The following is a 15611-nucleotide window of genomic DNA, read 5'->3' on the forward strand; positions in this document are numbered from 1 at the left end:
CATGGATTGGTTTTTGTTCTGACATGCACTGTCAACTGTGGGACCTTATATAGAAAGGTGTGTGCCTTTCCAAATCATGCTGCCCCAGAATTAGTGTAACTACTTCGAACTTAGTAAAAGCCTCTGTCTTCCTTTCTATGAAAGCAAGTCTGCGTCGTCTAACACGGTGGGAAGCTCCACCAATAGGGCAACAGGACGCAAGTAGACTCGATCCTTGACCTTCGCAGTCCGGATCCTTCCATCTGCACCTGGTATCGTCTTCACTATCCGTCCGATGGGCCGTGAAGCTCGTGGTAGCTGAGGATCAACTATCATGGTTACTTTCAGTGGCGATTTTAGCATGTCAATCTTGGTGGGGCAAAAAATGTTTATGTGGGATGCATGCCAGCAAAGCCACTACACAACACAACATTAAACAATACATCAATTGCACTATAATGGTGACAAATGGTGCCAACAAACTGTTGGGCCTACATACTGTAAAGCTGTCCCAACAGCAGAGTCCCAACATCAGTCCCAACACCTTACCACTGCTCCACCTGGCATCAGCGGAGCCTTGTCTGGCAGTGAAACAGTTCATTCAGCCTCATTTACTGCTTTAAAAAAACATAGGTGATATAGCTGACTTGCTTAAACAAATGTGGTTTCTACTGACAATTGAGATGTACAAACTATGGCATAAGGGGACGACAAGGGGATAAGAGGCAATCCGTAATTTCGATTAAGACATTAATGAGCGAGCTAGGACGGATGTAGTCAATATAAATATTTGTTCAGCACTTTTGAAATGTACGACGACAGAATTCAGAACATGGGCCATTTTTACAGTGTTCTCCCTGTACTGCTACTCTCTGATGAGAGTAGCAGTAGCGTAAAAGAGGGGGTTGGTGTGTGGTGGGTGGGACACAATGCAGATAGCCCGGCTAGCCAATGTGCGGGAGCACTGGTTGGTCGGCCCAATTGAGGTAGTATGTACATGAATGTATAGTTAAAGTGACTATGTATATATGATAAACAGCGAGTAGCAGCAGCGTAAAAAAGAGGGGGGGGGGGGGGCACACAATGCAAATAGTCCGGGTAGCCATTTGATTACCTGTTCAGGAGTCTTATGGCTTGGGGGTAAAAACTGTTGAGAAGCCTTTTTGTCCTAGACTTGGCACTCCGGTACCACTTGCCATGCGGTAGTAGAGAGAACAGTCTATGACTGGGGTGGCTGGGGTCTTTGCCAATTTTTAGGGGCTTCCTCTGACACCGCCTGGTGTAGAGGTCCTGGATGGCAGGCAGCTTAGCCCCAGTGATGTACTGGGCCATACGCATTACCCTCTGTACTGCCTTGCGGTCAGAGGCCGACCAATTGCCGTACCAGGCAGTGATGCAACCAGTCAAGGATGCTCTCGATGTTGCAGCTGTAGAACCTTTTGAGGATCTCAGGACCCATGCCAAATCTTTTTAGTTTCCTGAGGGGGAATAGGCTTTGCCATGCCCTCTTCACGACTGTCTTGGTGTGTTTGGACCATTCTAGTTTGATGTTGATGTGGACACCGAGGAACTTGAAGCTCTCAACCTGCTCCACTACAGCCCCGTCGATGAGAATGGGGGCGTGCTCGGGCCTCCTTTTCCTGTAGTCCACAATCATCTCCTTAGTCTTGGAAAAATTTCTCTAAAACAGGTTATAGGCTACATGTGCACCACCAAGTCAGAAAAGTAGGGGAAAATAAGAGGTGAAAATAGACCAAATTATTAGGGTGAGGCACATGGGCTACTAACAGCTTACTACAGAATATACACTTAGTATAACTTTCTTAGCTACAGTATACATATCTCCCTGGCATATTACATCATTTATGCAGCAGCATACTGTCATTTTTGGACTCACCTTGTTGTGCTATTGCTCACTTGAACAGGAAGGTGGCGCGGTGGTCCTTCGTGGGCAAATTTTGTCATCAAACTTTGTCATCAAAGTCTGGCATTCTCTGGATTGATGGTGCTTTCAAGACAACTGGGAACTCGCACAAAAAACAAGGTTGAATCATGATGACATCAGTGATCTTCTGGTCGTAGCTTTAGAAAGAGGCCCGGGTTCCAGATTTACAATTCCCGAGTTGGATGAAAGTTCAAAACGTATTTTCCAAGTCGTAGCTCGTTTTTCCTGAGTTCACAGTTGTCTTGAATTCACAGTTAGCCACTGATACCTTCCGAACCACTCATTGTTGAATTTGCAATTTCCAACTTGTTGTGTAATGTTTATGTCCAATGGCCAATGAGCACCGATACGTTTTATCTATAATTTCTCTTCATTATTTCTCTTCATATGACAAGGATTAAAAAGGATTTGCCAGTAGATTGTCGACTTGATTCATGATGATGACTGCTAGCTAAGATATGAAAGTTTGATTAGTCCAATCAAAGCTACTGCAGATATAATGGGATTTTAGGTAATTTTATCTGTGGTCAATGACCTTGAGCCTTCTTGGATGGGCACTTCCAATGTAACTATATTGCAGCACCCAAGGGGCTTGAATTTTCAAAATCTCCATATTTTCTGCTCTCTTGCCACACTGCCACAGAAAGCACTGAGCTAGGTTGAAACACCTGCATTTTGGAGCTCCCTTACTCAAGAAAATCATGTTTGTATGCGGCTTTATTAAGTCAATGATATATTTTTTCCCATTGTTTGCAAACTGATATGTGACAAGTATTAAAGCCAAAATAACATGCAAAACAGGCAAGCCCCCCCCAAAAAAATGATGGGTCGCCACTGGCCACTTTATACAATGTTGGTAACCCATTGTAAAAAAGTGATAATGCCCTTGAAGCCAGTGTTTGGAGGATATATCGGCACGACTTGGTCTCAGGCCTAACAACACCCGTGCCAATATATCCTCAAAACGCTTCTCGGGCATTATCACTTAATTAAAGAGCACCCTTGTTCTCAATTCCACCCTGTGGTGACATGGCAGAGTAGCCTACTATGCAGTCTGAGTTGGGAAGAGGAATAGCCTCGTGTCTGTCACTGAGGCTGCTTGCCAACACACCCCATAAATGCTTTTACGGTTTTTAATTAGTTTATTATCATTTATTTATGCAAGTCTACAAATGCGAAGAAAGCTTTGATTTTAAGTTAATGTCTGCCTGCCTCACTGAACCAAACAACAAGGAAGAATAAATATCCTCTCAATTTATACCTAATAGCTGGAGTGGTTTATTTCTGCTGAATACTCTGGGCAGGAATCAAGCCTTTAATTTCATGGATGGTTGTTCAACAATAAGGAAGAGATTAACCATGCACCTACGTCAACACACACACAGACGAAAAACGTTGGAGGGGTAAAAAGGTGAAAGTGAAACTCAGTCAATATTGATTAAAGACAGCTAAGAAAGCTTTATTGAAGTTTCACTCCCTATTGATGTACTTGCTCTTACTTTACAGAAGGCCCTTTGATACAAAGGCTCTGCTGAGTGCATATGAACAAATCAACAACAGCCACTGAATGAGAAGCCAAATATACCTGTGTTAATGAATCTTCATAAGCACTTGTGCACCATGTCCTGAGACGTCCATGCCACATATCTGCTAATGAAGCAGAAGGGAGCCTTTTCTCTGCACAATGTCTCTGACCATGTTGCAGCATCATGTTAATCATTAGCCTAAATAGACTATTTGAATGCACTGTGTTGAAGTGTTTGTTCTGTGTTTCAACTATGACATCACTAAAGAAATGAAAAATACATCTAGGTTATGATAATGACAAAAGACATTGTTGCTATTAAAAAATAATTATAATATATTTATATTATGATAAGTAGTAGTGGTGTTATCATGACTCTCATGCCACAGGGACTTGTATTATTAGCGACGCGCCGTTGCGCTGACAGAATGATTGACATTTCATCGCGCGCTCTGTGCGCCGCACCTGTTTTAATCCCGCAAGACTGGAAATCCGAAGCACAGCACACAGAGAGTCACCCGCGCACAGGTTGCAGATATACACACTCCTCATCCCACATTTATAGGATATACTGAAGTCAGGGAGTCGACAAAGTGGGAGAGCAGGAACACGAGGCAGGTTATTCTAGTGCCTGCACCCAGCCGGAGATGCCAGGACTTTACAGCCTTTTCGGCATCATGTAGAACAGGATGAAGCCCTGCACACCCGTGTTGATTAGGAGGAGTGAAGTGAACAGAGTGACAGATGCTTCCTTGACCAACTCTTCAAATGTTGATGACCGAAGGATGGAGAAACAGACCTTGGTGACAGCTATCAGTTTGTCCATGAGCCTGGCGTCACTGGTGCTTCTCATCACCGCTATCATGACTGACCACTGGTACGAGACGGACACCACACGACACAGGCAGAACTGCGACCAGTTCGGGCCGGACGCCAACGAACACAAGAACCGGTTGATGCCCATCTATCACCTGCCCCTGATGGACAGCAGCAATCCTCGGAGGAACCAGGCGCTGCTCCGAGCGATCCACGTCGGGAGTAGAGAGGAGCTCCTGGAAAACTGGAGGTCCATTTTGGGAATGGGAATTTTAGAAACGGAATGCGGGCGCCCTATTTTCTCCACTTACTCTGGACTTTGGAGGAAATGTTATTATCTAGGAAAGGACAAGGACATCGACAACCTCATATCCAAGGGTAAGAGATGCTGTGGGTTATTTGACCCCGGGCCCAGTGCGGTGCAGTGAAACCGCATCGCTTGGAGATATTACTTAACATCGAACCAATATATAGGCCGATAACTTTCCTGAAAGAAATAGTAGGACTATTTGTAAATGCATGCAATGCTGTTCAATGGTCATTTCAATTAATGATAGAATACATCCATTGATCTTTGAAGAAAACTCATGAGTTTATAGGCTACAACTGACTTAAACCCGTTATAACCCAAAATGTAGTTGTTTTTGTTGCAATTTCAGTGTTTGTAAACAAACGATGTATAGCTTCAAAACATGTTTTAAACTATCATGTTGCCCTCGGAGATTCTGTGTGGGCCTAGCCCATCTGTAAGCCATGTTTGTGTATTTTTGTGTCCATAACAAATCTATTAATTCGGATAACCATCCAGACCTCAGATAAGCTCTGTGATCTGTCAGAAATCAAGGTCATTACATTTGGCCTGACACAAAAGGCATTCTAGCAAGCATTGGATGTGTTCAATATACATTATATTTCTATGATCCATATCATTTGCATGAGGATAGAACGTGATATGAATTTTAATATATGTGAATAGATAAACGGGTGCCTTCTGTACATAACATGCTCTGAACTCAATCAGTTGGAAACTTGCTCAAAAGCTCGAAATCGTGGAGTTGAGTTTGGTTAGCTAGGCTTCTCAAATAAACATTTTGTATACCAATTAATATAGTAAGTGACAATAGAAATGTCATTAGGCCAACTTTTTCTAATATTGGTATATAGTTTTCGGGAAGGGGAGCAGGTCAGATCCCTGCCATACTTAATGCAACAATTCTACTGAGTTACAATTAATATAAGGAAATCAGTCAATTGAAATAAATGAATTAGGCTAATCTATGGATTTCACATGACTGGGCAGGGGTGCAGCCATGGGTGGGACTGGGAGGGCACAAACCCTCACCACTTGGGAGCCAGGCCCAGCCAATCAGAAATAGTTTTTCCCACAAAGGGATATATTACAGACAGAAATACCCCTCATTTTCATCAGCAGTCCGGGGAGCTGGTCTCAGACGATCCCACAAGTGAAGAAGCCTGATGTGGAGGTCCTGGGCAGGCGTGGTTACACGTGATCTGCAGTTGTGAGTCTGGTTGGACGTACTGCCAAATTCAATAAAATGACATGATAAAGAAAATAGCATTCAATTCTCTGGCAACAGCTCTGGTGGACTATCTTGCAGTCAGCAAGTCAATAGCACGTTTCTTCAAAACTTGAGACATTGGCGGCATTGTGTTGTGTTACAAAACTGCACATTTTTTGTGACTTTTTATTGTCCCCAGCACATGGTGCACCTGTGTAATGATCATGCTGTTTAATCAGCTTCTTGATATGCCACACCTGTCAGGTGGATGGATTATCTTGGCAAAGATGAAATGCTCACTAACAGTCATGTAAACAAATGTGTGCACAAAATTTGAGAGAAATAAGCTTTTTGTGCGTATGGAACATTTCTGGGATCTTTTATTTCAGTTCATGAAACATGGGACCAACATTTACATGTTGCGTTTATATTGTTAGTTATCAGAGATGTAGTAGACCTATTGGGGTTGGTACGGCATTTCCACGTTTGGCTTTTACTAGTCTAGAGGAAGTAAAATCTGCCATCTTGTGGGTAAAATTCTAACTTACAGCCTATTATGAAGTCTGTTCACATGACATGTGGGTCTGAATATCAAAGTAAACCTTAACGTGTACGTGACTTGACTACAGCAACTAATTATATAGAGTTAAGATGCTAGAATAAATCATGGCATTAAAGTGAAAGTAGACCCCCTTGGGCTTTATAAAGTCTAGAAATGAGTACAGCTTTTCTCAAGACAACTGTCCTTGAGAAACACTTGCCCTTTTCTATTTTTTGGCCTTAACCTGATACACAATATGTTCACACAAGTTATTGTCTCTGTGCAGGTATAGCCCAGCGATGCACCATCATCAAGTACCATTTCTCCCAGCCCATACGGCTCCGCAACATCCCTCTCAACCTGACCCGCACCATCCAGCAGGATGAGTGGCACCTCTTACGTAAGAACCTTTTCTCATTATGAAGGAGGTTCCCTGATTCATTCAGACATCCTATTACTCTCCTACTACCTTCCATTCAAAAGGAGGGCACATATTCATTTACATGAATTACATTTAGCTGACACTAGAAAAGAGAGTGGTTACAGAGAGGGAAACAACTGTGTGCTCATCCTCTCCTCCTTTCCCTGATGTCAGACCTGCGGCGGATCACAGCAGGGTTTCTAGGCATGGCGGCAGCCGTTCTGTTGTGTGGCTGCATCGTGGCGTCTGTCAGCTTCGCCTGGGAGAAGAGTCTCACTCAGCACGTCTCTGGGCTGCTCTTTCTCATGGCAGGTACTGTTAACCCCCCCCAAAAAAATCACCTGATAGTGATAGTGTGTTTTCTTAAACAACTGATTTGTCTCTCACATTCTCCTCCTCTTTGCGGTCCCTCTTCCTTCTTAGGGACCTTCAGCATCATCTCCCTGTGTACCTACGCGGCCAACGTGTCCTACGACCTGGCCAGGGTTCCTCCTTTCATCTACGGGCTGCCTGCTGACGTGGAGCATGGCTACAGCTGGTCCAGCTTCTGTGCCTGGCTCAGTCTGGGGCTGACGGTGGCATCTGGATGCCTGTGCACCACCTTCCCCATCCTCAGCTGTAGCAGCAGCAAAGCCCAGCAGGGCAAGGCTGCCCCAAACGCCAGTGTCTGACACACACTTTCCTGCGTTTGATATACACTTTGCTGTGTGTCACACACACACACACACACACACTGAGCTGCAGCAAGGGCTTGTAGGAAGAAAGAGTCTAATATGTCTGTGTCGGACATCCCCCTTTACTGTGTCGGACACACCCCTTTATGGTGTCGGACACACCTCTTACTGCATCTTTCACATCAACTCTGAGCCGTAGCAACAGCCTGCTGACCAAGCCCATCCCCAGACATTGGTCTGACACTGCTGCAGCAGGCGTCTGGGACTAACATTGACTCCTACATTTTCAGGGTGAAAACACTTCGGAGTGCTTCTACTAGACCCTGCATAAAAATCTAGGTTACCTCCATGTAGCAAAACATGCTGGAATTATGGAAATATTGAACCATCAATGTTAGCTACACCCCTGCATTCAGGCTTTGTCTGGGGCCTTTATGCAATTATGTCTGTGATTCAGCCTACTGCTACATTTCCACATTATATTTCCTATGTGTGATCAGAATTCAGTGTCATGCAAGTAACGGTCAAATCACTGGTGGGAAAACAGAGGCCTTGACGGGTCATCAAAAATGACTAAGTTATTTGAAAGGAAAATAACTATAGAAAAGAAGATAGAATTTATAGACAGAGGTGACTCAAACTGACATTGATATGTACTCTGACCATAATGGATCAAGCAGAATATACTAGCAGATCTCTAACCAAAATTGTAAGGACATCCATCTGTGGCTATTCATTAATCCTCTTATCAATGGACACAGACCAAACCCCTGTGCTCCCCCCCCCCCCCCCCCCCATCAATGGATATCAACCCCTGATCCTCCCAGTGGAACCTAAGATGAGTGTATTTACCTTAGTCTCAGTGGATGTATTCTGTAATCTAATCCCAGACAGTGAATAATTGTTGGATGTGAGCCGTGGTCTGATTGGGTAAATAGAGCTGCAGAATTTCAGACTCCTGAGAAGTGAAACTGAGGAACTCGAGAAATATGCATTATTTCCTTCCACCATTAACAAAGTAATTGGAATAGAATAAAAGTAGTAACAAAATTGGGTTTGACATTCTATGACATGTATGTATTTTGCTTCATTTTGTGGTAGTACAGTACACGTTGGTAAAATTCTAACCATGCCAAATTGATAGTGATTTTCTGTGTTTCACAGGTGGCATTGTCTTTGAAGTCTGTGTGAATGTCTCTTGAATCCAGTGTATCCATCTCCTAAAAAGTGTCATTCAGGCTCCACTATGCAGGGGTTGAGTGTGTGTATACAGTCAGGTCCACTGAGTGTGGTAGTAGCAGTCAGGATCTTGACATACTTGTGAATAAGAGCGTCTATAGCTCCCAGGCTCACTCTGTGGTAGCTTAGGGGCTGCAGTGAGGGGAAAAGGCTTGGGGTATGGGAGGGGTCCACATCACCTCCCAATCCCACCCCAGTCCCCTCTCCCTGGGTGTGTGAAGGTACTGGTCTGGGGGTCATGCTTTTCTTCAGCAGGCAGGAGAGCTGGGGACTAAGCAGCAAAACCAGGGTCCCACCCACACAGAGAACTCTGAAAAAACATGCATGTTTGATTGATTAAAATAAATCAATCAATAAGCAATTCCATTCTCAACTTTTGCTGTATCCTGAATGTTTATTTGAGCAATTATGAAATTGGGATACATGATACTACAGCTAGCTAAATACAATACCTTTCCATCTCTCTCACAATCACTGGAAGAGAGGCAGCCATGCCAGTCTTGGTGCCAAACTTCTTCCCAAAAGGGACATCACAGACAACGACATCCACACTACAGGAAGGCAGTGGAATCTCTTCACAGAAAGGAGGAAAACGAGGAGGAATGAATTAAATTAGGAAATCATGCAGAATCATTTACTGCATTGTGGGTAAACAAATACCATAATGCCTACAGTATATCAGGGACAACTGCTACATGTATTAAAATACCTAATTTGATCTACCGTACATACATCAGAATTAACCACATTTTTATGAAGTCATACATGACAAATGGTCATACATAAATGGCATACTTCACAATGACTCATGTGTAGTGGATTGGCATTCCTACCCTTGGATGATGCCTGCAGCAGCTGCACCCTATCCCCAAACTTTGCAAACTCCACATTCTGATCAGCTTTCACCAACTGAGACTCATCAATGTCCAGACCCAGGAAAAAGGCATCCTGTTTGGAGAAAAAAACACTATGAATTTCTGAACAAAACAACATATATTTAAGTGGAATTATACAAATGTAATGGAATTAAAAAAGGATCAGCATGTTTACAACTTTTTTTCTGTCAATTACATCCCCTAACTGCATCCACATCAAAAAGCTAACACAAGCATCATAAAATGACCATAAAATTCAAATGGATCAATATAAAAGGTTCCCTCAGAAGACACCTGATATTCATGTGCAGCTTCCAGTAGAATAGTTCCCACTCCACACATCGGGTCTATCACACAAGAGCCAGGCTGGGTGAGAGAGAGAGAATACATTCAGAACACACCAGGCCAAGCGACGGTGTGAGAAGAGAACAAAATATTTGGTCCTTTTGATGTTAGCACAGAACCTCAGAACACAACCACACATCAACGAGAGGAAGATGAGACCAAACACGTGAGCTGGAGAGAGGAACTCCTTCCATGCCATGCGGTAGCTACAGTACCTTGATGTCTGACAGAGAGGCCATGGCCCAGGCTATAGTGGATCTCAGCCCAGTAGTCTTCATATAACTCCGGTTGGCTAAAGGAAGCCTGGTGAGAAAGAGGGAAGCATACACTATTAGACATAGTCAACTAGAAGAGATATCCAGAAGGAAATAGACATTGAATACAATTGTTGACACAGAGGGCAAGAACAGGTTCTGATCATGTCACCAACCTGAGGAGAGGTATCCCGAGGACACAGTGGTCATCACTCATATACACATTCACCTACAGAGGAAACGCATCATTTAACAGTGCATTCGGAAAGTATTCTGACCCCTTGACTTTTTCCACATTTTGACACGTTACAGTATTATTCTAAATTGATTCAATTAATTACCTTCACACAATACCCTACAATGACAAAGCGAAAACAGGATTTTAGACATTTTTGCAAATTTATATATTAAAAAAAACATTTATATAAGTATTCAGACCTTTTGCTATGAGACTCGAAATTGAGCTCAGGTGCATCCTGTTACCATTGATCATCCTTGAGATGTTTCTACAACTTGGATTCCACCTGTGGTAAATTCAATTGATCGGACACGATTTCAAAAAGGCACACACCTGTCTAAAATAAGGTCCCACAGTTGACAGTGCATGTCAGAGCAAAAACCAAGCCATGAGGTTGAAGGAATTGTCCATAGAGCTCCGAGACAGGATTATGTCGAGGCACAGATCTGGGGAAGGGTACCAAAACAGTTCTGCAGTATTTAAGGTCCCCAAGAACACAGTGGCGTCCATCATTCTTAAATGGAAGAAGTTTGGAACCACCAAGACTCTTCCTAGAGCTGGCCACCTGGCCAAACTGAGCAATCGGGGGAGAAGGGCCTTTGGTCAGGGAGGTGACCAAGAACCCTGATGGTCACTTTGAAAGAGCTACAGAGTTTCTCTGTGGCGATGGGAGAAACATACAGAAGGACAACAATCTCTGCAGCAGTTCACCAATCAGGCCTTTATGGTAGTGGCAGACGGAAGCCACTCCTCAGTAAAATGCACGACAGCCCACTTGGCGTTTGCCAAAAGGCACCTAAAGACACTCAGACCATGAGAAACAAGATTCTCCGGTCTGATGAAAGCAAGATTGAACTCTTTGGCATGAATGCCAAGCGTCACACCTGGAGGAAACCTGGCACCATCCCTACGGTGAAGCATGGTGGTGGCAGCATCATGCTGTGGTGATGTATTTCAGGGGCAGGGACTGGGAGACTAGTCAGGATCGAGGGAAGGATGAACGGAGCACACTACAGAGATCCTTGATGAAAACCTGATCCAAAGCGCTCAGGACCTCAGAACTGGGGTGAAGGTTCACCTCAAGCAGCACGACACATCTCCTTCGCATAGAGTTGATCAGGCTGTTGATAGTGGTCTGTGGAATTTTGTCCCACTCCTCTTCAATGGCTGTGCGAAGTTGCTGGATATTGGCGGGAACTGGAACACGCTGTTGTACTTGTTGACCCAGAGAATCCCAAACATACTCAATAGGTGACATGTCTGGTGAGTATGCAGGCCATGGAAGAAAATCTAATTTTATTTGTCACAGGTGCCAAATACAACACCTTACCGTGAAATGCTTACTTACAAGCCCTTAACCAACAATGCAGTTAAGAAAATAGAGTTAAGAACATATTTACTGGGACATTTTCAGCTTGCAGGAATTGTGTACAGACATGGGGTCGTGCATTCTCATGCTGAAACATGAGTTGATGGTGGCAGATGAATGGCATGACAATGGGACTCAAGATCTCATCACGGCATCTCTGTGCATTGAAATTGCCATCGATAAAATGCATTGTCCATACCATAACCCCACTGCTACCATTGGGCACTCTGTTCACAACATTGGCATCAGCAAACAGCTCCCTCACACAACACCATACACGTGGTCTGTGGTTGTAAAGTCGGTTGGACGTACTGCCAAATTCTCTAAAATGACATTGGAGGCGGCTTATGGTAGAGAAACGAACATTCAATTCCAACTTTACATGTTGCGTTCATATCTTTGTTCTGTGTATAAACAGTATATTCTACATGCCTGACTGCAGAAAAGTTAAATGGACTTTTACACTTGGCATGGTCAGACAAAGAAATATGAGAATCTCCTCACAGGTTGCGGTAATCATCCAATTATGGTTATGGCAAAATTAATATAACCTCCAGATTATCTTCATGTTAGTGTGATGACCATATATGGTTCATATTACCTCCAGATCTGGTTTCCTCAGGTCCACTCTCCAGCCCAGCTGTCTGCTCGCCGCTGTTCCAATGATCCTACTCAGATCCTAGACAGACAGACACCATCACAAACAGGACAAAGTCAAATCCTCATCTATCACCTCATTAAAAAAAACACAATAACCTGAAACCTTCCAGACTAAACACCTGTTCTTATACGCATTTTCCATTAAGAAGAAAAGATGTGACAAATACCTTCTCTCCTCCAAAGTGCATACCTGGGGAGAGAAACGTCTGGACAGGGCTCCACTGCACCGACAGCTCACTCTGAAAGACACTGTGGATGTCTTCCTGTCACGGCTGCCTTCTATACGGTCCTCTTCAACTTTGTCCCCTGCAACACAGTTTACCCTTCCAGAGTCTTCTGTTGATGAAATGTGATCCTTGCTTGGTCCTAATTCTCGTCTCTCTCCCTCTAGTCCCAGCTTCTGTGCTCCATTTGGCCCGTTACAAGTTGACCCCTCAACACCACTCTCTTTCACCTCCTCTTCCTCCCTCTTCCTCTTCCTCCCTGGTAGGGCCACGCTCAAGGTACAGTCGCTTCTCATCATCAGGTCTCTCTGCAGGCATCTCCATGACAACACAGCTCTGGTCCAGTCACTTCCATCACCCATGAGCCTTGACTGGATACCAGATGGTGTTTTAGCTGAGTGTGACAGAAAAGTAAATACAGTGAAAATATAAAGTCCTGTGCAAACCATTTAATTGCAGCCTCATACTTTTAATCAGAGAGGATAAATATTCATACAGAATATTTGGTAGGCTTACCTGTATGGCCCGAGAGGGGGGAGTGTCGCTTTAAAAGTAGAAACAGCCTCTCTGCAGATTTCAGCTCCCTCACTTGCTTTATTTCAAAAGAGGTGGTGAAGAACACTTTTCCAGGGATGTGATCCACCTACACAATACACTTATTTAGTGCAAACTAAGAATTCCCTAACATATAATCATATCAACAACATGAAATGACCACTTGTTAATAAGAAAAGATTAATACAGAGCCAGGATTTACGATTGGCTTTTTTCAAAGCAGCCAACCTTTGCAATATGCATGCGCAGTCAGCTGCCTGGCTTCCAGCTAGTTAAGAGGAAGACCATTTTATATAAACGGTATTACTTTATTGGCTAGTGTTTTATATAAATTCATTGCACATTATTACTAACGTTAGCTACACTAATACTGTAGCCTGGAACTAACTTATGTCTTGACTACTCACATCTTTGGCTGCAAGTTTGGTCTTCACCTCCTGAATCAGGAAAGGCTCCATGCCGTTCCCTGCGGTGCAATAGAACTGTAGAGCAGCACACTGACAATTTGAGTCGTTCATACTGTCGAGTTTAGAAATGCTAAACTATAAAAGTAAAACTCGAAATCTCCATGCCAGTACCTACGTGGGCTGCCATGTTGTTTTGTTTACACGGAAACGGAAATACAGAAAAGAGGCAGCTGGTTATTTCCTGCGCTGACCAGCAGAGGTTGCTTTAGCACTACAAAAGAGCCTCAATAACACAACTGACAATTGCTAGTTACCACAACCACAAAGTCATAAACCCCGCCTATTTCTAAAATGTATCATCAAAGTTATTTTAAACCTAACCTTAACCACACTGTTAACCTTATGCCTAACACTAACCTTAGATTAAGATCAAAAAGCAAATTTGTGTTTTCATAAATATTTACGATATAGCCAATTTTGACTGTGGCAACTATTGATAACCCTGAGAGTTGGGTTATACAAGTGAATAATGCCAGGTAAGGAAATTTACGAATGTTTCTGTGTATCATCCTTTGAATGTGCCAGAGTTGCTCATACCTTTTCATGTAGATTTGCATGATCCCATAGAAGGCATCCAAATAAAATGGCATCCAAATAAAATGGATGAACTGTTTGGGAGAGTGTTGTAAGTTGAGCCATTTTTTACATTCAGTATGACTCCGTCAAGGGAAATATAATATTATTTCTAACAAAGATATCTACATAGATTTCAGGATGTTGTGTATTCCTGGAAATAAACATGACCGTTTTCAAAACATAGCTTGTGAAGAAAAGTTTTTAAAAGTATCTTGGTACATCTTACCTCGTGTTTGGGGTAAGTTGAAAATAAGGACAGGGTAAGTTGAGAGCCCTACACTTTTCTGTACTGTATTAAATATTACCTTTTGAAAACCATGTCTATCTTTATTTCCCAAACACAATTCAACACAATCACAATACATTTTTTTGTCTTTAAATCATTTTCTTAATCATCATCTTTTAACACAGGCGTAACACCCAAAAACATTGTACTTTTTTAAACACTTAACAAAGGGCAGGCCCTGGGGTTACCTTATATCCCAGCGATAATGCCTTGCATTAGAAAACACTTACATTTGCTCATCTTACCCCATGGCGATTGGCCAAACTCACCCTGTGGCCATTGGCTCAACTTACCTCATGGCCATTGGCTCAACTTACATTTACATTTACATTTAAGTCATTTAGCAGACGCTCTTATCCAGAGCGACTTACAAAATGGTGCATTCACCTTATGATATCCAGTGGAACAACCACTTTACAATAGTGCATCTAAATCTTTTAAGGGGGGGGGGGGGGGGGGGGTTAGAAGGATTACTTTATCCTATCCTAGGTATTCCTTAAAGAGGTGGGGTTTCAGGTGTCTCCGGAAGGTGGTGATTGACTCCGCTGTCCTGGCGTCGTGAGGGAGCTTGTTCCACAATTGGGGTGCCAGAGCAGCGAACAGTTTTGACTGGGCTGAGCGGGAACTGTGCTTCCTCAGAGGTAGGGGGGCCAGCAGGCCAGTGGTGGATGAACGCAGTGCCCTTGTTTGGGTGTAGGGCCTGATCAGAGCCTGAAGGTATGGAGGTGCCGTTCCCTTCACAGCTCCGTAGGCAATCACCATGGTCTTGTAGCGGATGCGAGCTTCAACTGGAAGCCAGTGGAGAGAGCGGAGGAGCGGGGTGACGTGAGAGAACTTGGGAAGGTTGAACACCAGACGGGCTGCGGCGTTCTGGATGAGTTGTAGGGGTTTAATGGCATGGGCAGGGAGCCCAGCCAACAGCGAGTTGCAGTAATCCAGACGGGAGATGACAAGTGCCTGGATTAGGACCTGCGCCGCTTCCTGTGTGAGGCAGGGTCGTACTCTGCGAATGTTGTAGAGCATGAACCTACAGGATCGGGTCACCGCCTTGATGTTAGTGGAGAACGACAGGGTGTTGTCCAGGATCACGCCAAGGTTCTTA

The 15611-nt window shown here is 43.6% G+C and overlaps 2 protein-coding genes across 2 annotated transcripts; one reads left to right on the forward strand and one right to left on the reverse strand.

Annotated features, from left to right (window-relative positions):
• The first annotated feature begins 3871 nt into the window (after positions 1 to 3871).
• Positions 3872 to 9021, forward strand: LOC106577158 (transmembrane protein 178A). The gene is made up of 4 exons (XM_014154967.3): positions 3872 to 4643; positions 6613 to 6726; positions 6922 to 7059; positions 7171 to 9021. Exons 1-4 carry the CDS (start codon positions 4139 to 4141, stop codon positions 7416 to 7418), a joined length of 1005 nt encoding a protein of 334 aa, XP_014010442.3. The 5' UTR covers positions 3872 to 4138; the 3' UTR covers positions 7419 to 9021.
• Positions 8477 to 14820, reverse strand: thumpd2 (THUMP domain containing 2). The gene is made up of 10 exons (XM_014154965.3): positions 13588 to 14820; positions 13142 to 13268; positions 12592 to 13019; positions 12343 to 12420; positions 10311 to 10363; positions 10096 to 10183; positions 9830 to 9901; positions 9494 to 9608; positions 9113 to 9233; positions 8477 to 8970 (listed from the first exon to the last, which is right to left on the reverse strand). The coding sequence occupies exons 1-10, from the start codon at positions 13696 to 13698 to the stop codon at positions 8652 to 8654; spliced, it is 1512 nt and encodes a 503-aa protein (XP_014010440.3). The 5' UTR covers positions 13699 to 14820; the 3' UTR covers positions 8477 to 8651.
• Positions 14821 to 15611: the final 791 nt, after the last annotated feature.

This window comes from Salmo salar, chromosome 18 (assembly GCF_965601325.2).
Source record: "Salmo salar chromosome 18, fSalSal1, whole genome shotgun sequence".
NCBI lineage: Eukaryota > Metazoa > Chordata > Actinopteri > Salmoniformes > Salmonidae > Salmo > Salmo salar.